Source organism: Monodelphis domestica, chromosome 6 (genome assembly GCF_027887165.1).
Source record: "Monodelphis domestica isolate mMonDom1 chromosome 6, mMonDom1.pri, whole genome shotgun sequence".
NCBI lineage: Eukaryota > Metazoa > Chordata > Mammalia > Didelphimorphia > Didelphidae > Monodelphis > Monodelphis domestica.
Window position 1 is genome coordinate 279,067,402 of NC_077232.1, and position 21,336 is coordinate 279,088,737.

The 21,336-nt window shown below is 38.0% G+C and overlaps 1 protein-coding gene and 1 long non-coding RNA gene across 2 annotated transcripts in view; one reads left to right on the forward strand and one right to left on the reverse strand.

Annotated features, from left to right (window-relative positions):
* The window catches only part of SCARB2 (scavenger receptor class B member 2), an 89,907-nt gene extending 81,107 nt beyond the window's left edge, over positions 1-8,800 (forward strand). Inside the window, exons 11-12 of the mRNA XM_056803288.1 lie at positions 2,421-2,579; positions 6,942-8,800. Coding sequence (XP_056659266.1) covers positions 2,421-2,579; positions 6,942-6,980 — 198 coding nt within the window. The 3' untranslated portion in view covers positions 6,981-8,800. The remainder of the gene's footprint in view (positions 1-2,420; positions 2,580-6,941) is intronic.
* LOC103104070 (uncharacterized) lies at positions 475-21,334 on the reverse strand. The gene is made up of 2 exons (XR_008913029.1): positions 17,846-21,334; positions 475-1,089 (listed from the first exon to the last, which is right to left on the reverse strand). It is a non-coding gene; the product is annotated as an uncharacterized LOC103104070 (long non-coding RNA).
* Positions 21,335-21,336: the final 2 nt, after the last annotated feature.

Here is a 21,336-nt window from a genome sequence, read left to right on the forward strand (position 1 = left end):
GGAGGGTTCCCCGCCTCTGTCCTGTTGTTAAGTTTGAATTTCAGTCCCCTAGGAGCATTCAGTTTGTGATTGGTAAGGAAGGGTTTTCAGAGGTCTGAACTTTTGCTGCTTCTATGCTGCCATCTTGACTCCGCCCCCCATTTTTTTCATTTTAAAAATGAACTGGAGATGGAAATAGCAAACCATTCTAGTATATTTTCCAAGAAAACTCCAAATGGGATCTCAGAGTCAAGACACAACAGAAATGACTGAACAACAACAATTTAAAGAGAGTTGAAAGAAGAGTTGGATGATTCAAAAAATAAACCTATAACCAAACAAATAAAAACTCAAACAGATTTATCCTCATATGGACCATTTCTGATAAAATGTCATATGAAATTACTTCCTAATTACCTAAAAATCAAAATATGGGGTAGATAGTGTATAAGGAGGGTTTTAAGGAAGGTTAAACAGAAGGGACCACTAACAAAATATATATAAAAACAGGTTTATTAGCTAAAGGGACAAGGGATTTGGAAGGGGTAACAGGGAGTGACTTATTTCTAACCCACCCAGATATTAAAATCTTAGCCTTTCTAAATAACCTTAATCTAACTAAATAAAAGGGGTAACAAAAGGTAAAGGGTTGGTAAAGACCACAGGGCCCAGATTCTCACAACTCCAAAATCTTTGGTTGGGTCAAACTGCAATATCAAGCTGAATAGTCCTCACAAGGTTCAGGAAGGGAGGAGGTTCACAGCCATACACCATTCACCAGTGTGAGGGGACCACTCACTCAACTACTCCTTAAAAGATGATCCAATTCCCAGGCAGCTCCAAAGTTGGTTTCCTTCAGAGAGACACTGCCACACATCCTCTCTGTCTGCTTCCCAGAGATAGAGTATCAGTTGCCAGTTTTCCAGCTACCTTAGAATGCTGACTCAGAGAACTCTGTGGAATCTTGGTTTGAAGGCTGTCAGTCAGCCTTGCACAATTCCCTTGCTACAATAGTAATCAAGAATTGGGAGAGATCGCAGAAAGAAGTTTCTCTTTTAGGGTCATAACTGAAAGAGAGTGTTCTGGAAGAAGTTGCCAGTGTAAAAAAACCTAAAAATGAAACAAAGTTGTGATCAGCAATTGTTAAAATGAGTTATTATATATACATGTGTAAACACATACATACATTTACACACATACATATCAGTTACATATAACTATACATATGTTTATATATTAATATATCTATATTCATGTGTGTTTATTTATTCTAGGTTATGTATCATTAGAGGTTATAGGATCCTAGAAAGTAGCAATGTAGTTTAATCCCCTCATTTTGTAAATAAGGAAAATTAAGAATGTTTGTGTGATTAACACCATACTGGTAATAAATGTTAAAGGCAGGATTGAAACCCATGGTCTTTGACTCCTGCATCAGTGATATTGCCATTATACTAAAAAAAAACTTTCACCTCTTTCTTCACAGCAACATTGAGAAATGTTTTTATATTCGTTAGTATCTCTGTCAGGTCCTTATTCAGAAATTAGAAAATCTGGTCTCCTTATTCCATGCTATCCCTATTCCCTACTACCCATATTATCAAGGCAAGCATTTTCACTGCATCACTGGGTATCTAATCTAGTGCCTTAGCCAAAGAGAGGTAATCATTCATTCATTGTGTCCCCAAATATTTCCTACAAGATGAGTTTCTCTCATTTGGGGATACTTCTCTATTCACATTCATCCATTCCAGATGATTTAAATGCAAATCAAATTGTTCTAAAGAAAACTTACAATTTGAATGTAATTGAGACGTGTTATTTAAAGAAATATTGACAGAATCCTTTGCAAATCCACATTGTTATCTATCTTCTCCTTTCTGTTAGTCCCTCCAATTCTGAGGAAGAAAGACAAGTTTTTTCCTTAGATTATGTCCCTATCATAGATAGACTATCCTTGACATGGGCAGCAGTCATAAATTTAGTGGCTAAAGCCTCAAAGTAGGGATACAAAGGCAAAAATGAAAGAGACCCTGCCCTCAAGGAGCTCATTTCTATAGAGGGAGTTAGCATGTACATGTAAAATGTATCTTTTAAGATGTTTGTAGCAAGGAAAGGGGGTATCGAGTATGGCCCAAACCAGCTTAAAATGTAATTTAAGGAATTAGGAAGCATTTAACAAAATAAGTAAAAATACAGTAGAGCATAAGGTTTTATAAACATGTGGTTTTCTAAGTCAATATGTGGCCCACCTGCGTACTTATGTGTGGTTTTGTGGTCTTGACACTACTGGCTCAAAGGACAACATACTGTATTTTGGTAAGCAGATTGGAGGAAAGATGCTATTTCTAATCAAAAGAAGAACAGATATCCAGCCTTTAGCTTTCTCCCTAAGTGAGAGGAACTCTAACCAATGGGAGTGTCTTTCCTTGTCTTTTCAGAGTGTTTTAATTGACAAAGATTCTGCAACAAAACTCAAGTCTGTAATAAACACCACTATGGTCATCACCAATATCCCCTACATCATCATGGCCTTGGGAGTATTCTTGGGTTTAATCTTTACCTGGATGGCATGCAAAGGACAAGGGTCAGCAGAAGAGGTGAGTGGTGTAAAAAATAGACACTCCCCTAAATTTTAATCTTTACAGTGGTCATTATGTTCCTTTGACCATTCTGTTAGATAATCTCAACTGAGGGATTAATTATCTTCTAATTATAAATATCACGAAATTTAGACTTAAGGTCCTAATGAACAAAAAAGTTCTTTGTTTACATCACTGATAGTATAAGTAGGGAGTAAGGAGCCTAGTTTTGGGGGTTTTTTTGAAAGTAAAAAAAAAGGATGTTTCAATCTGGTCAGCAGTTCTCTCTAGAAGTGGATAGCATTTTTCTTCATGGGTCCTTTGGAATTGTCAGATCATTGTTTTGATCAGAGTAGCTATATAAGGAGACCAATTTCAAGTTGGGATTGACATTTGAGAAATTTTGACAAAAACTGCTGGGAAAACTACAAAGAAACATGGAAGAAATTATGTTTGAACCAACTTCTTAAACTATATGTCACAATAAACTCCAACTAATTACATTACCTACACATAAAAAGATTAAAATTTTATAGACAATACCTTTTAAAACTGTAGAATTCTTACCAAAACAAGTGGAATGGACAATTTTTTAAAAATACTTACCTTCCGTCTTGGAATCAATACTGTGTATTGGTTCCAAGGCAGAAGAGTGGTAAGGGCTAGGCAATGGGGGTTAAGTGACTTGCCCAGAGTCACACAGCTGGGAAGTGTCTGAGGTCAGATTTGAACCTAGGACCTCCCATCTCTATGCCTGGCTCTCAATCCACTACTCAGTTGTCCCCTAGAATGAACAATTTTGATTACATAAGATTGAAAATGTTTTGGACAAGCAAAGTCATTGAAAATTAGAATTAGTCCATTATTCAATAAGTATCTATTAATAGTTTATTGTGTCCCAGGTCTTAGTAAAGAGTTGGTGATAAAAAGAAAGTAAAAAACAGCCCCTGCTCTTAAGGACCTTATGTTATAATATAGAGACCATATATAGTTATGCACAGGATTAATGGAGAGGAGATGGAGAGGAACAGTCAGAAAAAATCAGAGATGCCTGAACAAAGCAGTCCTATATGAAACAAGTTTCCTAGAAAGCTATCCTGCCAAGTTGAGACTTTTGTTTTCTTCTCAGTTCATCAATGTAAGGTAGCAACATAATTTTTTTTAACATTATTTTTTTATTTGGTCAATTTCAAACATTCCTTGTTTACAAAAATCATTTTCTATTCCTCCCTCCACTCCCTCCACCCATCCCATAGCCGACACGCAATTCCACTGGATATTATATTCGTCCTTGATCAGAACCCATTTCCATGTTGTTGGTGCTTGCACTAGGATGTTCATTTAGAGTCTACATACCCAGTCATATCCCCCTCAACCCATGTAATCAAGCAGTTGTTTTTCTTTGGTGTTTTTATTCCCACAGTTTTTCCTCTGAATGTGGATAGTGTTCTTTCTCATAGATCCCTCCGGGTGGTTGTTCAGGATCACTGCATTGCCACTAATGGAGAAGTCCATTACATTTGATTGTACCACAGTGTATCAGTCTCTGTGTGCAGTGTTCTCCTGGTTCTGCTCCTTTCACTCTGCATCAATTCCTGGAGGTTGTTCCAGTTCACATGGAATTCCTCCACTTTATTATTCCTTTGAGCACAATAGTATTCCATCACCAACAAATACCACAATTTGTTCTGCCATTCCCCAATTGAAGGGCATCCCCTCATTTTCCAATGTTTTGCCACCACAAAGAGCGCAGCTATGAATATTCTTGTACATGTCTTTTTCATTATTATCTCTTTGGGGTACAAACCCAGTAGTGCTATGGCTGGATCAAAGGGCAGACAGTCTTTTAGCGCCCTTTGGGCATAGTTCTAAATTGCCCTCCAGAATGACTAGATCAATTCACAACTCCACCAACAAAGAATTAATGTCCCATAATTCATTGCTGGTGGAGTTGTGAATTGATCCAACCATTCTGGAGGGCAATTTGGAACTATGCCCAAAGGGCGACAAAAGAATATCTACCCTTTGACCCAGCCATAGCACTGCTGGGTCTGTACCCCAAAGAGATAATGGACAAAAAGACTTGTACAAAAATATTCATAGCTGCGCTCTTTGTGGTGGCTCAAAACTGGAAAACGAGGGGATGCCCATCAATTGGGGAATGGCTGAACAAACTGTGGTATATGTTGGTGATGGAGTACTATTGTGCTAAAAGGAATAATAAAGTGGAGAAGTTCCATGGAGACTGGAACAACCTCCAGGAAGTGATGCAGAGCGAGAGGAGCAGAACCAGGAGAACATTGTACACAGAGACTAATACACTGTGGTATAATCGAACGTAATGGACTTCTCCATTAGTGGCGGTGTAATGTCCCTGAACAACTTGCAGGGATCCAGGAGAAAAAAACACCATTCATAAGCAAAGGATAAACTATGGGAGTGGAAACACCGAGAAAAAGCAACTGCCTGAATACAGAGGTTGAGGGGACATGACAGAGGATAGACTCTAAATGAACACTCTAATGCAAATACTATCAACAAAGCAATGGGTTCAAATCAAGAAAACATCTAATGCCCAGTGGACATACGCGTCGGCTATGGGGGGTGGGGGGGAGGAAAAGAAAATAATCTATGTCTTTAACGAATAATGCTTGGAAATGATCAAATAAAATATATTAAAAAAAAAAAAAGAATTAATGTCCCAACTTTGACACATCCCCTCCAACATTCATTACTTTCCTTTGCTGTCATGTTAGTCAATCTGCTAGATGTGAGGTGATACCTCAGAGTTGTTTTCATTTGCATTTCTCTGATTATAAGAGATTTAGAATACTTTTTCATGTGCTTATTAATGGTTGTGATTTCTTTGACTGAAAATTGCCTATTCATGTCCCTTGCCAATTTATCAATTGGAGAATGGCTTGATTTTTTAACAATTGATTGAGCTCTTTGTAAATTTGAGTAATTAGACCTTTGTCAGAGGTTTTTGTTATGAAGATTGTTTCCCAGTTCATTTCCCTTCTGATTTTGATTACATTGGTTTTGTTTGTTCAAAAACTTTTTAACTTGATGTAATCAAAATTATTGATTTTACATTTTGTGACTTTTTCTAAAAGTCTTGCTTGTTTTTAAAATCTTTCCTTTCCCAAAGGTCTGACATGTATACTATTGTGTTCACATAATTTACTTATAGTTTCCTTCTTTATATTCAAGTCATTCACCCATTCTGAGTTTATCTTGGTGTAGGGTGTGAGATGTTGATCAAAACCTAATCTCTCCCATACTGTCTTCCAATTTTCCCAGCAGTTTCTATCAAATAGTGGATTTTTGTCCCAAAAGCTGGGATCTTTGGGCTTGTCATAGATCGTCTTGCTGAGGTCACTTACCTCAAGTCTATTCCACTGATCCTCATTTCTGTCTCTTAGCCAGTACCAAATTGTTTTGATGAGCACTGCTTTATAGTATAGTTTGAGATCTGGAACTGCAAGGCCAGCTTCCATTGCATTTTTTTTTCATTATTTCCCTGGGTATCCTTGATCTTTTGTTCTTCCAAATGAACTTTGTTATGGTTTTTTCTAATTCAATAAAAAAGGTTTTTGGAAGTTTGATGGGTATGGCACTAAATAAATAGATAATTTTGGGTAGGATGGTCATTTTTATTATGTTAGCTCATCTTACCCATGAGCAGTTAATGTTTTTCCAATTGCTCAGATCTAGTTTTAGTTACGTGGAAAGTGTTTTGTAGTTGTCTTCATATAATTCTTGTGTTTGTTTCAGCAGATAGATTTTATATTGTCTAGGGTGATTTTGAATGGAATTTCTCTTCCAATTAATATTTGATTTGCCTCTCCATGTACCCTCACTGATTATTATCTTTATTGCCTTATGATCTGAAAAGGTTGCATTTATTATTTCTGCTTTTCTGCATTTGTATGCCATGTTTTTATGACCTAGTATATGGTCAATCTTTGTGAATGTACCATGTGCTGCTGAACAGGTGTATTCCTTTTTGTCCCTATTTATTTTTTGCCATATATTTTATTAACTCTAATTTTTCTAAGATTTCATTCACATCTTTTACCTCTTTCTTATTTATTTTTTTTCATTTATTTAAAGTTGATAGTGGTAGGTTCAGGTCTCCCACTAGTATAGTTGTAACCTAATTTTTTTAAGGCACATAAGAAATCCTTGACTCATTAGTGTTATTTTTTAGCCATACTCTATTTATATAGGAATCATATGACTGAATTTCTGAGCCAGGACTTTATTTCAAGTCCTTTTAATCAGATCCTCCCAAGCTTTCCTTTTCAGTACTTCAGGAAAAAGTTTGGACCTCTTGAACCTGACCATTCTTTCCTCATTGTGTTGTGTATTCCTTAGGGCACTGCGGATGAAAGAGCACCGCTCATGAGGACCTGAGATCTTTCCTTCCATTTGAGCTTGGTGAATGAACTATGCAAGCAGACAAAATTCCAGTCGGCCACTGTGCTAAGTGCTGGGGATTCAGACATAAACAAAAAAAGAAAGATAGCTTCATCCCTCAAGGAGCTTACTTCCTAATAATTAGTTAATTAATTAATTTGATGCACTGTTGGAATGGGGGGAAATATGTCATCAATGTTCTAGTCAGCTGCTAAATTGAGTTTTGAAGGACTGAGAATGGCTGGTGATTATACTTTCTGAAAATCATACAGCCCACTAAAAGTTGCTTTGTGTTCATGTTTGTGGCAGGTATTTAATTAAATACCCTAAGTATTAATAATTTGGGGGTTGTTGGGATGCTAGAACCTCTAAAAGTTTCTTATTACCTGTTGTGGTTAAAATGTTTCTGCATCCTATAGATGTCTGGACTAACCTTACTTCATGCCCATAAAAACTCAGCTTCAGTTATCACTTTATCTTCTCATCTCAAAATCAATATTTGTGTAGGAAATGTACACCTGGGTCCTCCCTGCCACCAATGGATGAGGACTTAACTCTAACTACTAAAGATGTCTCCCTGTGCAAAGTGTAGTCATTATTAACACTATATTTGAGATTGATTCAGTAATCATGCTTGGTCACATACTTCAGACTTGGCTTTTAAAAGGAAGGGCCAAGACAGGGACAGGGGAAGAGAGATGACACAGGAGAGAAGCTGCCTCTAGACACTCATACTCAAGTTTCCTTCAGAATAAGCTTCCACGTCTATGAAGCTCCTCTAGGGTCTCCCATGGTTCTAGGAGAGGAAGGAACAATGTGGCTGGGCGAAGGAGTTTCAAAACAAATAAAGGAATCTCAGAACCAAGCTTTTTGGACACTGTGGAGGACAATGTTTAGTTCTTGGATCAAAGAGAAGAATTTATAACCAAGATAGAAGAAGAGCCTTCGTGGCCAAAGAAATCTTTCAAGTAGAAGAGCAAACCTGGGGAGCTCGACTTTTGTTGGCATTGTTAAATTGTTTGGACTCTGTACATCTAGGGGAAGGGGATTGAGATACAGCATAATCTAATGCACTACACTTGGAATGAAAAGCACTTGGGCTGGAGTTCTCTCAGATACTTAGTAGCTTTGTGGCCCTAGGCAAGTCAACTGAACTCTCTGGGCCTAAATTTACTCATCTGTAAAAGGAAAGTATTGGATTTGATGAACTCTAAATCCTTTCCAACTGCAAATCTTTGACTATGATCAATTCTCTAGGGCTTCTTTCCTTTTGTTGGAGGCTCTACTTGTGATTAAGTACAGAGAGCTATTGGGGTGCCAAGTGCCCAGGGTTATTGCTTGACCTTTTTTTTTTTTAAACCTTACCTTCTGTCTTGGAATCAATACTGTGTATTGGTTACAAGGCAGAAGAGTGGTAAGGGCTAGGCAAGTTAAGTGACTTGCCCAGGGTCACCCAGCTAGGAAATGTCTGAGATCAGATTTGAATCTGATGCCCCCGTGCTTGACTCTTTAACAAGCCTGAATACTTATGGAACTGTGGGGAGGGCCTCAACCATAAGATGGTTTCCTAAATCTGGAAGACTACATACATTCTTTGGTGGAAGAGTGATTTATCTGGGGGGGAAAGGGCCAACTTCATAATGACTCCATTGTTTTCCTCTTTCAGGAATTCTCAAATTTAGGGGAGTTTCTGAGGAGGTAAAGACCATGAAAGATGGAAGAAAAATTAGAAAAGTAATTTTAATTGTTCAGGGAGTAAGATGTGAGTCATTGTGTTGCATTTTTTGTTGGATTAAATAAAGTCTTTCATATATTCAGTGTATCGTTAGCCTGAATGTTTGCATGGACTATGAAGTCTTTAAAGGTTTTTTGCTAATGATCAGTCAGTTAATAAGGATTCATTAAGCATTATTATGTTCCAGGTACTGTGCTATGCTTTGGGGATGCAAAAAGAGGTAAAAAATAGTCCCTGCCTTCAGGGAGCTCACAACCAAATGAGGGAGAGACTGAGCAAAAAATATTCATGTTCAAATAAGAATAAATAGACAATAATTGAGAGAGAAGACACTTGAATTAAGAGAGATTGGTAAAAGTTTCCTGTAAAAGATCAGATTTTAGTTAGAACTTGAAGGAAGCCAGGGAAGTCTATGATGAAGAGGAAGAACATTCTAGGCATGGGGGACAGGCTCAGCACTGTATCTTCTTGGTGGAACAGCCAGGACACCAGTGCCACAGAATTGAAGACTACAGTCAGGTAAGGTGTGAAAAGATTGAAAAGGGAGAGGTTCTGAAGGGCTTTAAATATCAAACAGAGGATACCTTTGCAAAAATCTAGGTAAGAGTTATATTCTGATATTCCTGGATTCTTAGATTACCTGGTTAGCAGCATGAGTTAAGGAGATTATCTAGGAGTACCTCCCTCCTCCAAAATTCAGTGTAGTACACATAAACCCAGATGGATTCCAGGTTATGTATTTATGATTCCAGGTAAATTTACAACTAGTCAGGCAACTGGCAGCTGAAGGTAAAATGTCCACCTCCATCATAATAACTTGATTTGTTCAATCATTTTTCACTTATGTCTGACTCTTCATGACCCCATTTAGGATTTTCTTGGCAGAAATACTAGAATGGTTTGCCATTTCCTTCTCTGAGTCATTTTACAGATGCGGAAACTGAAGCAAGTAAGGTTATGCAACTTGCCCAGGGTCACACAGCTAGTGTCTGAATCTGGATATTAAAGGTACTTTTAGGGAATTTTAGAATAATAGACCATTAGGCCTGGAAGTTTCTTTCTAAGGCACTTATTATAGATGAGAAATTCAGCTTCCAAAGAAATCACATGACTAGTCCAAGGTCACATAGCTAATTAATGGCAAAGCCATGAATAGTACCCATATCCTGACTTCACTATCCCACCTGGGAGCTTTGGACCTCATTTATCTTTATATTCTTGGGAATGAAGGGAAAGGGGATTATGTATGAGAATGGTGGGATGGGATGGTAGAGAAAGCCCTTAATTGATAAGGTTATGCATTTGAGGGATTTGGGCATGCTCATGTATTTTTTTGCTTGGCAAAGGCACTGCAGACACAGATGGACAATTTCAAATTGAACTATTTCAGGCATTTGGGGAGAATTAATGATAGGATTATAAAAATATGAAGACATGGTATTATAACAGTATTCTAGTCTGAAATCTCATTTGAATCAAAGACTTATCCTGTCTTTCTTGAATAAAAATCTTAATCAGCATGAAGGATAATAATTCCTAGAAACAAAAAGCAGTTGAAAAGTTTTTCTTTATTGATGGTGACCAAACTAGCACTAGGAACGTCTTTTTGTCTAACTTAAAGGAGCTATTTATCTTTGACTGGATCAAATGAGGAATCTTAGAGGTATGGTTGGAAGATATTTTCTCCAAGGGTACCCCAGCATTGACATTACTTCTTGTTCTTTTTGGTAAAACAAAAACTCTAAGCTTAAACTATCTACCTTCTTTTTAGAACACTGTGGAATTTCAATTTTTGTTTCATGATTACTATAAAATGTAAATTGGAAGTTACTTGGGAGAGAAAGAGGATTTTGCTAAGATGGGTCTGAACTTCTCTTCAAGAAGCAATGCCTGCATTCTAATAAATTGTCTCTTGACAGATTTTGGTTAAAATGCAGAATATTGATTGTTTTCCTCCATATGGTACTTTATATTAGAAATGATCAATTCAACAAGCATTTATGAAGTACTTACTATGTGCCAGGCATGGTGCCAAGCACTGAGGATAAAAGAAAGGCAAAAACTAGTTTCTACCCTTGAGGTGCTCTAAGTCTAATGAATGAATGAGCCAGCCTGTAAACAATTAGGTACCAACAAACTATAGATAGGCTATATTGGAGATGATCAACAGTGGGAAGGTACTAGAAGAATTAAGGAGAATAGCTCTATGACTAGGCAAGTCACTTAACTCCAATTGTCTAGTTCTTACTAATACTTAGTACTGATTCTAAGACAGAAGGTAAGGTTTTTTTTTTTTTTTAAAAACGGCGATTGGGAAAAGCTGCCAAAAAAATTTTTTTTCAAAAGATGAGATTTCAGCCAGGACTGGAAGGAAGCCAGGAAGAGGAGGGGAAGGAGAGTGGTCTAGAGGCAGAAAAATTCTTTTTGATAAAATGCTAATTAATCATATGCACATGTGTAGTTTTTCCCTCTCCAATGAACTGTCAATAATCTGACCAAATCTATCAATTAAATTCCAAAGGCTACTAGAAAATTACTATGAGGCAGTAGCTTTTGAATTTTAGAATCTCAGCCTTTCCCCAACTGATGTCTCAGGACTTTCAAGGCATCATCATCATCTAGACCTCACTGATTCTCCCCTTTGTCCCCCTATCCCCTACCACAGAAACATGAAGACAACAGGAAGAAAAGTATATGTGATTCTGGGCAGTTCTGAAACAATTTTGAGTGGGAACTTCTTGAGGTCCATTCAGCTGCCTCTCTGAGGACTAGGGTTGCCTGCCTGGGTGTGGCATAACGGTCAGATAAATGAGATGAGACACACTATGCATTCAGCCCATTTCACAGGCATTACACACAGTGCTCTGCCATGGTATGTTTATTATATAGGTTTTTGGTACACACACATAATCAATTCTCTACGTATGTGACATTCTACAGTTTGATTGGATACTATCAAATCACCTAAACAATACTCTTGTGATGTTACTACAACAAAGAATTCTGTGATCATTTACTAGTTTTCTATAACACTCTGTGATAGATATGATTAATGTGAATAAAGCCATTTGTAGGTTAGTACCCCTTGACCTGCTGAGAGGATCATTGTGCTTTTGGGCAGCTTTCACTATCCATCATAATTACTTGGGAGATGAACAACAAAACATATTCATATCTAGGGGTGATAACTTTAGACAGATCAATTTTGGGATTTTCCTCAATTTACAAGTTCTGTTTTTCTTGTGTTACTTTGAGATGCCTAGTGACACAGTTTGGCTTCTGTTCCAATAAATTCATTCAAGTGTGGTAATTGTAGGACAAGATTTATTATGTAGTAGGGCCTTGGAGCATATCTTGTGCTAGAGAAAGGAGGGGTCATGGGCTTTAATTCTGTAATTGCAATCTTTTGGGGGTAGTAACCTAAGGGGGCTTAAAGTAGGGTATATATTTATTGATCCTATAAAGTATTTGCTCTCATGTTATTTCTCCTGTATTGGGGAGAGAATAATAATCAGAACAAGTCCACTAGTGGGGAAAATTTAGGGAAAGAAGTCACAGAGGGGGATCAGCAGGGGGCCCTCATTCTGGGGTCTGCTTTGCTGACCTTCCTTCCTCAGACCATGACCTTGTTAAACGGTCAGGGTATGATGGATTCCGGCAGGAACACAAGGCCACTTTTTGGGAAGCAACTCCTGAATCACTGCCACCCACTTAGTGGAGAAAAATGTATCTCTGCATTATATAGGCCATCCTTTTAGCTGACATGTATTGAATGAGGGCAAATGCCAGTGAGATAAGTGCTGCTAGGCAGGCCTCTGGGAAGCAAAAATGGGACAGATAGGATGAGAGCTGAGCCCAGAGGTCTCTTGACCTTTCATGGAAGGCCATTTAACATTTGAATTCAAGAATGCTTGGGAATTTTTAAAAAATTATCAAGGCTCATCATCTATTTAAAAATGCAACCTTTATAATAATAACAATGTTGCTATATCATTGTAATAACAATAATAACAACATTGTTATAAGAAGAATAGCTAGCATTTATAAAGCAAGTGCTTTACAATTATTTGTTTCATTTTATTCTCATTACAACCCTGGGAAGTGGATAGTATTATCCCCCTTTTACAGATGAGGAAACTAAGGCAGGCAGCGATTAAGCGACTTGTCCAGTGTCACACAGCTAGTGTCAGGTGTTCCTGACTCTAGTCTAAAGTTTTATTTACTGTTCCACTCATCTGCCTTTTAACCTTTATGTTTTCAGAAAGTTGTATGTTCTTAGCAGAAATAATTTTTACATGTGTTTAGACACCAATCTAATCATTTGGTATCCCCTTGTTACTAGGCTAAACCTGTGGGATTAAAAAATTTTAGATTCCCCGCCCTCCCTCCCCCCAAATTAATGAATAGTCTGGGATTTTAAAGCACTTCCAGAAATATGACTCTTTGGTGTTATAGGATGGTATTCCATTTGAAATCTCTCCTATTTCCTTTCTATAAACTAAACTTCTTTTTAAGATTTCCACCTCTTCAAATATTATGCATGTTAAAGTGGCACCACTGCACACCAAGAATATGGATTTCATTACTTTGGTGGATCCATGATCTCATCAATATGGGTATTCCCTCTAGGGTACAGGGGACAATCTATGCATATTTCTTGCTTTGTGGCAATCTCTGTTTACTTTGTCATACTCCTTAACAGGAGATCCTGTTGGGGAAGTGAGGGAGGCTCCCCTTCACTCAATATTCTCAGTTTAGTGGATTTCAATAAAGCCTTTGGACTTTCAAAAAAATATTTATTAAATCAAGGTGCTGTGATAAACAATGGGAATATAAAAATAAGAAAAAAAAAAGATCTTGCCTTCAAGGAATATGAGGGGACTGAGTAGGAAAGGGGTGGGTGGGGAAGCAAGATACCATCACAAAGAAGTCAACAGATTCTGAAAGTGTGAACATGGCTGACCTGATCACTTCCTTAAAATGCAGGTTCTGAGACTAATCAAAGCAAGGGGCACCATAGGCAGAGGGATCTTCCAAAACAGTTATCACCCAGTCTTGTATAATTGTTTCATCTTTTCTAGGATTTTATCTTTGATAATATCTTTGATTCTGTGACATCTTCATTAGCAATATGTTGCCATTTGTCTGTACTTACCAGGAAGCATTCCATTGCCCTGAGGGGTGACCCAGAGCTTTAATTCTTCAGACACAATGGTATTTCATGACTGAGTCATAGAGCATTCACAAAAAACACTGATGTTAATAACCCAAGATTGGAAGAAACCTGGAATCATTCAAAACACTATGTAGTTTCCAAAATAATTCAACCTGCTCTTCTCCCTTCAATACCAGATCCATCCTCAGTTGCTATCTGAGAAATATGTACTAATGACTAATACTTTGAGCTGATTTGTTTTTTCTTCTATGCATAGTAAAGCTGGATGATCTTAAAGTGATTTTATAATTCCTTCAGAAGTTTACAATCAGCACCACATCACAGGTATCTGAAGAACCTCAGCCTCTAGAGGGAATCTGTCTTCCTTTAGACTATGCCCAGGCTTACCTCCAAAGTGGTAGCAAACACATTTGACAAGAGTGTATTTCCCTTTTTTATGCTTTACTTGATAACATTCAGAAAGTCTTCACAGAAAATACTCTCTGTTATAGCTCTCAAGGAATTTTGGCATGGATATGAGAACCAGCTAATTGAAGGAGAGCTCTTAAAAGGTAGCATTTTGTTCTGTTGACTCCAATGTACACTCTCAGAGTAGTAGACAAAAACACTGCAGAAAGTGGTAAGCAATATTACCTTTAAAACTGTGAGAATCAGTAGAAGAGAAAACATGCTTATAGAAAACCTGCAAGGTCTACTTAAGCCAAATTAGTTTTGTCCTCAAAGGGCCTCTGGATGATTTGGCTTGAGTCTTTCATTAGGTTTGCCCCATTACACATCATTTAAGATTCCACAGATAAGATTTTGCATTTAAAAATGTAATGAGGTCATGCTTTGTGATATGTCCTCTTAATGGAAGAGAAATCATCTTCAGTTTATTTACTCATTTCTGATACCTCTCATATTTCCATTTTTTACAAGACCTGAAATCAAATTAAATGAACACATAGAAAGCCACCTCCTTTTCAAAAGAATCTGGATTAGACCTATGGGTCATAAACAATTGCAGTCAGTTAAGAATACATGCTACCCAGGGGCAGCTAAGTGGTTCAGTGGTTTGAGAGCCAGGCCTACAGATGGGAGGTTTTGAGTCCAAATTTGACCTCAGATACTTCCTAGCTGTGTGGCCTAAGGCAAATCATTTAACCACCCTGCCCATACCTTAGAACTAACACACAGTATTGATTCTAAGATGGAAGGTAAGAATTCTTTTTTAAAAAGTTACATGTTATTCAATACCATTCTTAGGTTTATTTCCTAAGGTCATCAGGAAAAAAGGAAAAGAACCTCTATGTTCTAAAATACTTACAGCAGCTCTCTTAGTGGTGGCAAAGAACTGGAAACTGAGAGGATATTTATCAATTGGAGAATGGCTAAATAAGTAGTGGGATATGATTGTGATGGAATATTACTGTGCTGTAAGAAATAGAGTAAATTTTTTGAAAAACATGGCAAGATCTATATGAAGTATGAAATGAGAAGAACCAAAAGAGTATTATATACAGCAATAGAAATGTTATTTGAAGAATTACTTTTGTATATCTGCCTTCAGAGAAAGAATAAGTAGAAATTAGCAAGAATTAGTTTTATATCTTTTATATATTTTTGTAAAAAAATTACCTGCTAATAATAATGGTAACACTCATTTGGGAGGCAGAGTGGCCTGGTGTCTAGAGAACCAGCTTTGGAGTCAGCAAAAACTAGGGTTTACCTCCTACCTTTAACACATAATTGCTATGTCACCCTGGGAAGATCATTAACCACGTGTCTCAAGCAAAATACTCTAAGCCTAAATTTCAGAATAGTTTGCACTGGTAGAGGGGGTTGCCTACATCAATGGAACAAATCATAGCCAAAACATATAGAGCTTTCCAAGGCCTTCACAAACCTTGGTCTTGTCAACATCACAGGGAAATTAAGTGGTCAGCATTATACTCAATTTGTAGATGGAGAACGTTAATTATTAGCACCTAACTCTCTTGGCTTTGTACTCTCAGTGCTTAGCACAGTATTTGACACAAAACAGGTGCCCAATAAATCCCTTTACACCATATGACTTTTTCTTTTGTCTTTGAAAATAAAAATCATTGAAAGCCAAACAGAATAACTAGCCACTGCTGGGGCTTTTATTTGAAAGTATTAAATATTCAGCTGGTTATTGAATTTTGATGTTTAAAAAAGGTGACCTCCAGCTTTGGCCTGTCATATCCCTATCCTATCCTGCCTCCACTTTTTTTAAACTGTTCTTCTTTTCCTATGGCTGATAAAAGAAATTATTCAGAATAGTATACATTTAGTTTTTTTTTAATGGATTCATTTAATGTGATTCTAAGAATTGCTACTGTTAATAAAGTTTTACTAATAAAGCTATCATTTCTTAACAAAACTGATTATAGAAGTTTTTAATGGCCCCCATATGAGTGGGTTTTGCCTATTTGACCTAATGATAGCCTGGAGCTAACCCCAGAAAGCCCAAGAGAGTTGGAGAAAAGTTGCAATGAAAGGGAGGGGAATCTAATTGTTCTTCCTTGGGCTTCCCAGTCCCCAAAAGTTTGTTTTTTCTCAGGGTCTGAAAACATTTGGGAAAAATCTTTGGCCTATTATTAGATCTGAAAACTGAAATCATAATTGGATTTTTTTAAATCCTCCCGACTTCATAATGTATCATCACTACTAATTCATTCACTAAACAGTTTTTAAGTACTTCCTGTGCACAGAGAACTAGAGAAGGCACTCTAGAATGTACAAAATTTAGGTAAGGGGTAGTCCCTGTCTTCTTTGAGATTATAGTCTAGATATCATAGAGGAGAGGAAGATAAGTTTAGAGCACCTACTATGTGCTAGATACTGTACTAAGTACTTCATGTTATTTCATTTGATTCTCAACACAACTGTTCTAAATGTTATTATCCCCATTTTACAGTTAAGAAAACTGAGGCATACATATTAAATGACTTGCTCAGGGTCACACAGCTAGTAAGTGTTAGAGGTTAGATTTGACCCAAAGATCTTCCTGACTTCAGGCCCAGTGCTATACCCACTGTGCTACTTAGCTGCCTCCAATAGTTTAGTGGAATGATATGGATGAAAAACCAGTAAAGAAAATGAGGAGTGGTCAGAAAGGTAGGAAGAGAACTTGGAGTAAAAAGTGTCTGGAAAACCTAGAAAGGAAAGGATATCTAGGGAAAAAATATGATCAACACTGTTAAATGCTAATAGTGAATGGGGTCCACAAGGTTGAAGAGTGAAAAAAAAAGTCACTTAATTTGGCAATTTAGAGGTCTTTGGTAACTTTGGAAAGAGTAATTCCAATTGCATAAGAAGAATGGAAGTCACATTGGAATGAATTTAGGAGAGGAGAAAGAATGGCTGTATCTAGGTTTTTTTAAGTGTAACAAGTATTTTATCTGTCCATATATGAACTATAATGTGTGGGTTGTTTAAATATATAGATAAAGCTCATAGGTGGCATGTATGGATATGATCTGAAGTCTAGCCTGCTTCTTTGGAAAAGTGGATAGCCAAGGGCTATAGCCAGTAGGGATAATGGTGGAGAAGACAGCACTCTGGCTGAGGGATAAGGAACAGGGAATAATGGGCAAGCAGGCCACTGGGGAAAAAAAAAAACAAATAACTTTGAGTATATAGAATTAAAATTATATTCATCTGTTATCCTTCAATTATTTCTGGTCTAGGGATAAAGATAGATTCATAACAAGAGTTGCTTCCTTTACTAGACTTATGGGGGAAGAGTTGCTCTTAACTTCCACTCACCAACCTGTTTCCTTCCTATCAAATGCTGGTTACCCAAAAGATTATTACAAATATTAGATTCTCAACTAATCTGTCTATGCAAAACATTGAAAGAAAATTGGAGAAGTTATACAAATTAAATTATGCCAAGGAATACTCAGGTGAAGGAGTTCTTCAATTAAAAGAAAGAACAGATCTTACCTGAGAAGTTCTTTCTTGGCATTCTCTAAGGAGGCAACCTGGATATCGGGACCATGTTAAGGGTGATACTTCTCTTTCCATTTTGTGAACCTCCTGAAGAAAATTTGGTAACACATCTTTCAGAAGAAGCTCTGGCATCCCCTTGGTAGGTCTCTCATTCAGGTATACAGGGTTATATACTTTTGTTGATGTTGAATCATTTCAGTCATGTCCAACTCTTCATGACCCCATTTTGTGATTTTTCTTGGCAAAGACACTGGGCAAAAAACCACCTCCCGAGTGGCTTGACATTTTCTTCTTCAGCTCATTTTACAGAGGAGGAATTGAGGCAAGTAGGGTTAAGTGACTTGCCCAAGTCACATGGCTATTAAGTATCTGAGGACAGATCTGAACTCATGAAGATGAGTCTTCTTGACTCCAACCCCTGCACTCTATCCACTGTGCTACTTAGCTGCTTCTGCTTATATACAGTACCATGCAAAATGCTCCAGGCTTGGGTGGAAGCTTGGTTATATGAGAATGGGAGAAACCTGGGCATGTTTGTAGGTGGTAGAGCAGGAGCCAAGTAGATATTGAGCCAGTAGGGATGATGGTGGAGAAGACAGATGGGATTGATCAGGGGAGCAATCAGTACAATGCCAAAACAGAAATGTGATCCCCAGGGAATTCTTTTCTGCCCTTGGCTTCTGTTGTGTATGTTTTGTCTGATTTGTTATGCCTTTCAAAGAATCTTAAATGGTCTTGATGTAAATGTAAACCAAGCTCTGAGCATCTTGATCCCCACTCCTACTTCACAGATAACTCTTAGGTCTGTGAGGAGTTAGGAGTGCTTCTCTGATACCATGAGTTCAAATCGTCACCATTATGTTTCTCTGCTGCCTTCCTCCCCACTACAACCCCTGCACCCCAAAATTGTTGATATCAATTTAGTCAGTCAGCTTCAAATAGCTTTTATATTTGTTTATTAATTTTTAAAAACCCTTACCTTTCATCTTAGAATCAATACTGTGTATTGCTTCCAAGGCAGAAGAGTGGTAAGGGTTAGGAGATGGGGGTTAAGTAACTTGCCCAGGGTCACACAGCTAGAAAGTGGCTGAGACCAGGTTTGAACCCAGGACCTCCCATCTTTGGGTCTGTCTCTCAACCCACTGAGCCACCTAGCTGCCCCCTCAAATAGCTTTTAGAAAAGGATTTTTACTAAAATGATACTGAGGAAGAATTGGTACAAAAAAGCACCATCAAATGTCTGTGACGCACTCTTCCACCAATCTCTATGGAGTCCAGGCCTTAGAGAGTGACAAAAGGTTACCTTTATTAGTCAAAAGAGTTATTCTAATGACTGTCATTAGGGTAATGCCTTGACTTGTGCATGAATTGGATTTCAATGAGGCAGAGTTGCACAAAGTTGCCAGCCCCTTCCAGTCATCAAAGTCAAATGGCCAGAAAAAAAGTCAGAATGACTGGTAATGACTCAGGATGTAGTGAATGGCCTTGGGGTCATCATGTCTGACCAAGTGCTAAGCCTCCCACAATGCCTGCTTCAGTCACTTTCATGGCTGCTGGAATGAATTGTTTTCACTTGCCCATCTAGAAGTCTTCACATACTTGCCAACAGGTAACTCAACTATTGGTTGCTGGAGGTTTTTTTCTATCATTTGTAGGGCATTCAAGAAGTTCACCTTAAACAAGTAGTTTCTTTGCTTGTCTTGGTGGATCCAGGAATCTATATCCCTTATGTCAATGGGTCTGAAGGTAGATACTGTTGTCAGTTGATCTGGGGATGAAGTTAAGACTCAGATAGGATGGGAAGTTAAAAATATGCAGGAACCTTTGAAGCTTGCAATGTCTCCAGGGTCAAGAGAGGAGAGAAAGAGATCAGGTCAAGCCTGAAAATTAAACTCTATCTCTTGCATATCCTCTCTCCCTCCAGGCAATTCTTCCTCTGGAGTTGTGGAGCTTGATTCAAATTTCTGGAATTTCCCAATTCAATAGTTTTATACAATATCCAGAAGGTATGGCAATATCCTCCAGATAATTTGAAGACACCTCCTATTTGGCCTCATTTCACATTTATTGGACAATTTGGGGGGCAATATGACAGTTCTCTAAGATTCACTTCTTTCCTTCTTCTTTGCCTTTAGGGAGTTTATTTTGATGGAAAAGTTCTGAGGTCAGTTGCAATCATTCTAAGCCCTCAGCTAGGAAAATTCCTAGGAAAACGCCTCCCTCAGTAGGAATCTCTGCCTATACTTCTAAACCTCTGGTTAAGGCAAAATTCAATTTACTGGAAATATATGGGTAATGAAACAATAAGATTATACTACAATATCTGTGGACAGGTTGTGGAAAGAGCTAATCTTTTGCTAGGGCTTGTTTAGCTTAGATCTTTCTCTCTGGGATCTTCTTAGAGCCAATGACCTTCCTACATATCTTCGGTCTTATCAAAGCTCAGTCTTCCCTTTGCTTTATGCTTGCTACAACCTCTGGAATTCAGAGGCAAGGAACCTTTCCCCCTTCCCACGACATTCGAAGACCGCTGTTTATTTTTATATATTGTTTCTTAGGGGTGACCTCATCTCTTATACAATGGCTTAACAAAGATCTTGCCATCACCCACAAATTTAACACCTCCATGTTCAAGAATGCTGAAATACTCTATCAGAGCATAATCTATTAGCTTTCCACCTCTTCTCTGCCTTTCTTTGCATAACTGCTCTTTTTTCACACCGTGATCCTCAATCCCTAGTCCAATTCTCTCCTAGGCAATTTCCCCTGCACTCACCAAGTCCCTCCTCTTTTCCCCATCCAAACTACTTGGTGAACCAATTCAACTCAACACTGTACCTTCTACTCTTCTCTTGAACCCAGCTCATAACCCTTTAACGACAGATGTAATTTGAGAATCAACAGCATAAAGATAATTAAATCCTTGGGAGCTTGTGAACTCACCAAGTGAAGAAAAATAGAGGGAGAAGAGGCCCCAGTATGGTCACGAATGTAGAGTCAGAAAAGACTGAACAAAAAATAAACAAGGATGTTAAGATATCTGTAAAAGAGCTTCTAAGTCAGAAAGATTTTAAAGAAATCATTTTTTTTCACAACTAAAATGAACACAATGGGATTTCATATTCCTTATACCTTTTCGGGTGGGTGTGGGGGGGCTCTCTAACACCTTCCTCTTCCCTCTCGGTCTCCCTAGTTATTCTTTGTTCTTAATTTGGGAGAAGGAAAGGACACGTTCGAAAATGAAAATAGCTTGAGAACAAAAGAACAGACATTCCAGCGGAGATGATGGGTGGGGGTGGGGAGACCGGGAAGGGGAAGTTAAGAGACAAAGGAATTCTAAAACAACATATTGGAGTTGCTGCCGCAGCCTGAAATGCTCCTAACGAACCTTTCCGAACCTTTCCGAACCCTCGCGCTCGGAGCCTGCGCACGCGCATTTCCTCTCCCTTCCCTCACCCTCTACGCTCGCGTAACAGTTCCCCGAT